The sequence below is a fragment of the Drosophila erecta genome, unplaced genomic scaffold (assembly GCF_003286155.1).
Source record: "Drosophila erecta strain 14021-0224.00,06,07 unplaced genomic scaffold, DereRS2 tig00000059-arrow-arrow-pilon, whole genome shotgun sequence".
In the NCBI taxonomy this organism is placed as follows: Eukaryota; Metazoa; Arthropoda; class Insecta; order Diptera; family Drosophilidae; genus Drosophila; species Drosophila erecta.
This window is the reverse complement of record NW_020825204.1, coordinates 7,243-15,126: the sequence shown is the minus strand read 5'-3', so window position 1 is coordinate 15,126 and position 7,884 is coordinate 7,243. Positions and strand designations below refer to the sequence as shown.

General features: G+C 50.9%; 1 protein-coding gene across 1 annotated transcript; it reads right to left on the bottom strand.

Moving 5' to 3' along the window:
• On the bottom strand, positions 1-7,611 carry LOC6541908 (AF4/FMR2 family member 4). Its single transcript, XM_001968455.3, has 10 exons — positions 7,269-7,611; positions 5,521-6,256; positions 5,027-5,448; positions 4,914-4,970; positions 1,930-4,851; positions 1,666-1,857; positions 1,492-1,578; positions 1,245-1,410; positions 1,027-1,177; positions 1-953 (listed from the first exon to the last, which is right to left on the bottom strand). Exons 1-10 carry the CDS (start codon positions 7,436-7,438, stop codon positions 817-819), a joined length of 5,040 nt encoding a protein of 1,679 aa, XP_001968491.1. The 5' UTR covers positions 7,439-7,611; the 3' UTR covers positions 1-816.
• Between the last annotated feature and the right edge of the window lie 273 nt (positions 7,612-7,884).

Sequence of the window (7,884 nt, the reverse complement as noted above, 5' to 3'; positions counted from 1 at the left end):
TACATTTGCGTATATATATTTGAAATATATATTAGTATAAATATATATTGTTTTCATTCATGTATTTTGTTCTAAAAACGTGTTGTGATTGCTTTTAAAAAATTAATTTAAAATTAATAAAATAGTTGCATTAAACATAATTCATATTGAAATATTATAAAGAATTTATAACTATAACTTTTCTTTATATAGGCCATAATATATATATTAATATTTGCTAACATTTTTTCTTTACCAAGGCTGCAAAGCAAAATTAACTAAAACTTAAACAATTTAAAAAGCCGTTCTTTCTCCTTACTGTACGCATACGAAAACAAAATTCAACTAAAGTGTTTGTGTTTTTGGGGAACAGGAAATGGGGGCTGGTTGGGTTTGTTTTTGTTTTTGAGCTTACAGACTAGACGTATAGCTAATATAACTTTTAATGTGTGTTTGTTTTTCTTTGTGGTAATATCAATTAAAACTAGGCATAAATATAAAGCTTAACATGCTTAAAACAATCGAAAATTGAGCATAAGGAAATAAGTAAATGGTGTGCATATACAAATTACATACATATATAAATTATAAAGTAATAACAAATCAATTTTTGTGTTGTTTTTGTTGTGGTTATCTTCGTTCTGTTGGAAGGTTGTTGGTTTCGATTTCTTTTCATTCGTTACTCCTCTTCTTGACTAACTAAATTAGTAGCTTGTAGTACATAATAGTTGCTAATTTGGCCTGACTTTCATTTAGACACGTTTGGTGGTGCTTCCGTCTCCGCCTCCGACTCCGCCAACGCTTCCGTTGCGTTTGCGATTGATATTGCCGCTGCCGCTACTGCGACTGATGCGTCGGATGCGACACGGCATCCCTGAGCGTCTTGAGACCCGCCTGCACGTACCGGAACACCTCATGCATGGTGCTGTGCAGCGTTAGCGGGCCGTTTTCGTGATCCAGTTCTCGTATGAAATCTTAACGGGAGGAAGAATGAAAACCATTAATCATTGATGAATGCCTGCGCATCAGATGGGCGCCTAAACTCACCTATATGATTGCCTGTGCGCACCAATCGATCGGCTTGATCCCACAACTCGTGAGCACTATTTAGATAGCTTAGAAACTCATTCTCCTTGCACAGCATATTGTGTATATCTGGAGGCACTATTCTGCCTGGCGGCGTATTCGAACCGGAGCCCTGAAACAGAGAAATATCACAATGAAGAATGAACAATCCACACATCATTAGCTGCCAGGAGACTTACCTGCGAGCCCACCGAGTTCGATGGTGATATGGAGGACGGCGTGTTGCCGTTGGCAATGTCCCCCCTGCCAACGCGAAAGAAATCTGCGAGGCTGTTGATAACGGCCCGGCAATCCTTTCTTCTTAGCTTATATAGCTTTAGTGATATCAACGATTGGCAGCGCAAACTGTTTGTTAAGTTGTGAGAAAATAAATGCTCCATTAGCAAGTGCATATTGACTTGACTTTTACTAATTGCGATGACCTACCTGAGAATGGCCACTTTGTTGTGCGTTTCGTGCTGAATGTTGGTCGTTGACTGCTGCTGGTAGGGGCGAAACTTTGTGGAGATAAACCTGCAAGTTGATGGAATGTGATTGCTGAGTGCTGCTCTGACCACTCCCGTATCCGTGGGCGCACATTTGTTGGCACACTTTACTCACTTAATTAGCGACAGGGTATCCTTGTACATGGTGTTAGTGGCCTGCTCGGAGCTGCAGCGCTCCATGGCATCGGCGGTCAGCAGGAAGTAGACAACGGCCTCCAGGTACAATGTCACCTGGTTGAAGGAGTCGCGTTCCAGGTCGGCGGCATGCTTCCGACTGATGGCCTCCTGCAGGAACTGATTGTTTTTTCTAGATGATGGGACAAAGTACATACATTAGATCTGTAAATAAGATAGATCAATTGACTCGACTGCTATTCACCTGGGATCGTCGCTGGGGTGCTCCACATCGCGATCGAAATAGGAGCGGTATATGAGCCTTGTGGCCGGCACCGGAGGAGCTGTTGCAGAGGCTGTCGTTGCCGAAGGCGGAGTAGTCTGCACCGCCTCATTGCAGGTGGCAGGCGCAACGGTGACCGTTGGTGGAGGCGGTAGCGGTGACATGACCATCATCTTTTTGGTGGGACTGCCATTCGCAGCGGAGACATCGCCAATAACGGCGGCCGCGTCTTCGTGAAGCAACTGCAGCTTGTCGTAGGACAATCGATCATGGTTGGGCATTCGCTCGTGGTTGTTAGAGGGCAGAAGCACGGGCACCGGCAGCAGTTCCTTTCCGATCTGTAGCTGGTCGGCCTTCTCCTTTTTCCGCTTCTTTTCCTTGTACGGACTGGAGCTGGAACTGGAGCTGCGCTTCCGCCGGCGCCCAGGAGGTTGCTCACGCTCACGATCACGTTCTCGTTCCCGCTCCCGTTCTCGCTCCCTGTCCCTGTCGCGTTCCTGCTTCAGCTGGAACTCCTGCTTGACATTGCCGGGCTTGAATTTGGCCTCGTAGCCGGCGTCCAGCTCGGGCTCCGGTTTCACCGGATGCTCGTGCTTGACCTTCGTGGCGGGGTTTGTGTCGCCGGCATAGCCATTGGGCACATGAACCGCATTTGTCGCCTGATCCTTGGGCGTCAGATGGCCATTTTGCTGGGCGGGGGTTAGTTTCTTGAGGCGCATAATGCGCTCTCGCGAAAGCTTGCTTAGATCGATCTTGCATATTAAAGAGGTTAGGTGTGGCGTTGTTGTCCTCGCTGGCGATGCCAGTCCGGCTCCCAGCTGCTGTTGCTGAGTGGGTGTCATCCGGGGCTTCGCCATTATGGCGGCAGGAGCTGCTGGTGGTGCCTGTGGAGGTGGTGGCTGTGCCGCCGCATCCAACTTGCCCTGTTGTTGCTCCTCCTGCAGGTCCACAATTACGACCTGACCCTGTTTCTTGGCGCCGCCCTCCTTTGGATTGAAAATCCTCGTCAACGTACTAATCTTATTCTTGTCACTCTTCGGCTTCCGCTCGCGCTCCTTCTCACGCCGCCCCTCATCCTCCTCACCGCTGCTGCTGCTGCACACAGCGGTACAGCCTCCACTCGACGACGAGCACTCGGAACTGCTAAGGTGCTGACTATGCTGACTGATCGGGAGCTGCTTGTAGGGTGGCAGCTGCTGTGCAAGCGCCTGCCCACTTCCAACCTGTGACCTGGTGGTCTGATCTTCCGGCTCGCTGCCACTGCTGCTTGGTGAACTGCTCCCGCTGCCCAGCAGCGCCTTCTTCTGCACCGCACCAGTCTTGTTCAGCTTGACTATCCGGCAGTTGGTGTTCTGGGTTTCCGTGTCGTCGCTGCTGCTCGAAGAGCTGCTCGACTTTGAACTGGACTCGGCGCTTGAAGAGCTGTCCTCGTCGGAGCTGCTACTGCCGGCAGTGACACTAGTCGGTTTCAGGGGAGCGGCGACCAGCTGGGGTGTGGCCACCTTTTTGGTGGGCGTGTTGCCGTTGGAGCTGCTCTGGCTGGAATGTTCGCGTTTCCTTGCCCTGCTCATGGCCAGCGGTGTCTTGGCGAGCGGCTTTTTGGCAGCGGTCAGCGTGGGACCCTTGGTTTGGGAGCTGCTGCCGGCGGATGCACTACTGAGGTTACCACTGCCGCCGCTCTGCTGCTGCTTCCTGGGTCGTCCACGTCCCTTTTTCACCGTATCCGCAGCTGGTGGCGTTTGAACTGAAACAGCTGTGTGATCCAGTCCTGGATGCTTGGGCGGCGGCTCATCGTCGTCGCTCGAGTCCAGAATGGGGGCACTTGTAACCGCCTTTTTCTTCCGCGGCTTCTTTTGCCGCTGTTTTGGCGACGTGGGCAGCGGAAGAATCGGCGTCAGCGTGACGCTGTTGCTCGGCGGTGCTTTTTGTGACTGCGTCGGTTGCACTCGCATAACCGTTGTGATGGCGGCCGGAACGCCGGGAAGCTGAAGGATTTCGCCGAGACCCAGCTTGGGCACCACCTCGCCGCCAACCGCACTGTCCGAGCTACTGCTGCTACTCGATGAGCTGCCACTGGCACTGGTCCCGGAATCCGAGAGCCGGGCTGAAAGCAGCGCCTCCGCCGACTCGCGTTTGATTTGAGTTTTTGGTATCGCTCCAAGAGCCATCTCCGATACGGCGTCAATGGCTTCCTTTTTCACCGCCACCGGTGTGACACTCAGTCCGCCACCATAGCGCAGTTGTTGCTCCTCGTCGTCATCCTCCTCCTCACCATCCTCCATGGCCATGTGATCGTCGTGGATCTTCTCGTTCTTAACAATGGCCGTAGTCACATCAATGGACTCGGGTATGATCTGGGCTCCGCCTGGCAGGATGCCCGGCACCTTCATACTAACATTGCCTGGCGAGACGTTTTCGGAATTTGTCTGATTTGCTGGCTTGTGGAAAAACCTACTCAGATTCCACTTGTTGCTTTCCGTTGGCGAGGGCGTCTTGTTCGATGAGCTGCCCCCACTGCTTAACGTGCCGCCCGATCCACTTCCTGCGCCCATGGCTGCACTGGAGTTTAAACCGGCTGGTCCCACACTACCTCCGCTCCCGAATCCACTTGAGCTGAGGAGTCCCGTTATCGTATTGCTGCCACGGGCAATGATCTCGTGCCTAAACTTCTTATTCTGGGCCCCGTTGGACGTCAGTGGTTGGGGCCGATGCTGTTGCTGTTGCTGGAGGACTTGCTGCTGCTGCATGGACGCCTGCTGCTGCTGCTGCTGTTGCTGCTGCTGCAGTTGGTGATGGTGCTGCTGGTGGTTTGGATGGTGCTGCGGATCGTTCTTGCTGCTCGACTCGCTGCCCGACTCGCTGGAATCGGACTCGGAGCTGTTGCTGCTGTTGCCAGCCGATCGTCTAGAAGTAAAAAACATTTATGTAGCCTACAGACTTTCAATGAGCACAGCAACACGGCTTACCCCTCCTTCTTGCGCTGCTCATCCTCCGACTCGGACAGTTCCAGATCGTTCTCCAGACTAAAAAATAGAACAATTAGAATGGCCAAGGGTGCACTTTGTGTAGGTATACATACCATGAGTCTTGCTTCTCCAGCGAGTGATTCTTTTCCGTTTTGAGCGGCTTGCCCGGGCCCGGCGACGTGACTCCGGAAGCTGCTTTGGGCGGAGTGGGTGGCAGTTGGTGCAGTGGTGCCAGAGCCTCTCCCGCCAGTATCGTCCCACTTGTTGCTCCGCCCAGAGGCAGTTGGCTGGCCTGCGGCGGTGTTGTCACCAGCGGGGCGATGGGCGAGGCAATGGGCGCAAAGAGTGGCGTCATCAGCGAAGAGGGTTCCGCGGAGGGTGGCGAGCTGGGTATGTCCATCGCATACTTTTGCTTGTTGGGCGCCAGCAGGTTGTAGTTCTCGCGCGTTGGTGCATGTGGCGTGGCCGCTATCAAGGTGAGAGGCTGCACAGTGAAGATATTTGCTATATCGCTGATAATTTTGTTGACATCCTTCTGCAAGGTTAAGAGAAAGCACGGTTTAGAAATGGTCAAAGTTTACAAGTTTTTCACGTAGGCAATGATTACCTCCGGTGGTGGCGGTTGCTGACCCACTCCAGGTCGCTTACTGGCCGCTGGCGGCACAAAGCGTCCACCGGTGCCGTTGTGCAGCGCTGGAGCTGGCGGACCAAGAAAGGACTTCTCCCGCCCATTCGGCATCTGGGTGGACAGTGGCGGCCCCAGCGGCGTGCTGGCCGGGACTCCGCCGCTGCTGGCATTGTTTGTGGCGCTGGACGAGTTGCTGTTACTGGAACTGGATCTGGGCGGGCCGCGGGGCGGGGCCATGCCACTACTCGACGGAATGTCGTTCTTCATCGGCTGGCCAGGATAGCCGCCACGGCCGTTGTACGGCGGCTTATTGTCCGCCTGTTTCACATACGTCGGCGGTCGCTGCTGCTGCTGGTAGTGCTGTTGTTGCTGGCCGGGCAGCGCAGTGGTGGCGGATGCGGAAGTGGGCCCTGCTGCTGCGGAGGCGGATGCGGAGGAGGGTGAATGGCCCAGGGACTTGCCTTGCGGCGGCATGTTGGGTTGCAGGCGCGGATTGCCGGCGCCAGGCGCGCTCCGACTGATCCCCACAGTCTGATTGTTGATGTACACCCGCGCCTCGAAGAACTCGCCCAGGGCGGCGGTGATCTCCGCATCTCCCTCGGTCACCCGCCGCGGCTCCCCGAATAGACTAGTCTCCCGATCGTCAATCTGTATGCCCTGTTGCCGCTCGATTTTCTCGCGCTCACGTCTTTTTCGCCGCTCGTACTCCTCCATGCTGCAAAAAGGACGAAAGGTATATAGTTAACTGATTTAACTTTGGCTTATGGTCTTTAATGTTGGTTTACACTCTGTGTACTGGTTGAAGCCATTATTTTTCGGGTGGCAGAAACAGAAGCAACATAAATTAGAACAGCAAACAAACATCACAGGTAGTACAACAACAACAAACAGCTGGCATTTTCCAATTTTTCGTCCAGGACAAACATTTTGTCATGCATTGCGTGCTTTAGTTTCGTTGTCCAAACGAGCAAAAGCATAACTCGCTTTTATCTACAAACATTTTGTTAGTATAGCCTTTCGAAGTTTATTTTCTCCCTATGGGAATGCTAATACCTCCTAAAGAGAAAGTAGATAATCAGATTATATGAATTGCTGGACGCCTTGATACAGGATCTTAATAGTAATTTAATTTATAGTACTCGGCAAACGAGATCCCTAAATAACCGATTTGTTCTTTCGTTTAGTGGTAACAAAATAATAATATCCGTTAGGATTCATTTCAAAAGTAATCATCATGAGTTTAAATTAGTTTTAATTGATTCAATCCCGTTCTTCAGACATGTCATACCAACACTACTAATACACAATATATTTCTATTTCTCCTTTGCAGTAGAGGACTCGTTGTCGCCCCTTCCTTAAATAGTGTTCTTTTGTCAATATTTGACCCAACCTTGTGGACATGGGTGTTGTTAGGTGCCAACAGTTTGACAAGCATGCGATAGGTGTCAACGGTTAGACATGCACACACGCTAGCACAGTTTGATGGCTATGAGATAGCTTGTTGTTTTTGCCCCGTTTTGCGGGGCGGAAGCGGGGGCGTTAGAGTTGTGCAAATGTTTGCATTTGATTTTGCCCGGTTTTTAAGGTTTAGTAGTGGTAGTAGTGCAGACATGCTTGAGAATGCAACAAATTTATGGTAAAGGTATGTACACACATGAGGAGCGACAAAGAGGGGGGGAGAGAGACAGACGGAGACAAACACAGACACAGTGACTCTAAAACTTACTTATAATTTTGGCTATACAAATTGTTATTGTATTGCTGTAGTTGATCTAGTTGTTGCTGTTGTTGGGGCTGTTGTTGCTGAAGGAGAAGAATGCTGTTGTTGTTGTTGTTGATGCTGCTGGTGTGGTGTTGCTGTTGTTGCTGCAGTTGTTGTTGCTGCTGCTGTGCCATAACTCGCGCTTAGTACAAATAAAATAATTAAATTATCCTCAGCTGAGAGAGCACACACAGACAGTCAGACAGACACACGCACACAGCCAAGGGGATGGGACAGAGGAAGGGATGGGGGTGGGGGGGGAAGTATAGACTGGAGGAGGATGGGGAGCTGTGCAAATAGACTTCTCCGCTCTTTCTCACTCGCTTTATAACTATCTCGCTCGATTGCTCGCTTATGTTATCGTTGTAATTTTGCGACGTTGGAACGTCGCTTTGTTGTGGTTGTTGTTATTGTGGCTGTTGTAATCGCAATTGCAGTTGTTATTGTTGATGTTGCTTCTCTTGCTGTGCTTTTGCTTTTGCGCTTGCAACATTTTGGAATTCTGCAGTTTGACAAGCACTGTCGGGGTTGCGTTTCTGTTTGTTAGTTAGTTTGTTTTCCTGTTTTTCCTATACGCAGA

Excerpts from the sequence above, each read along its gene's own strand:
- LOC6541908 (XM_001968455.3), bottom strand. The coding sequence starts at position 7,438 with ATGGCACAGCAGCAGCAACAACAACTGCAGCAACAACAGCAACACCAC. Across the intron at positions 5,449-5,520 it reads AGCAACCGCCACCACCGGAG|AAGGATGTCAACAAAATTAT; the intron begins GTAATCATTGCC and ends TTAACCTTGCAG. Across the intron at positions 1,858-1,929 it reads CACCCCAGCGACGATCCCAG|AAAAAACAATCAGTTCCTGC; the intron begins GTGAATAGCAGT and ends CCCATCATCTAG.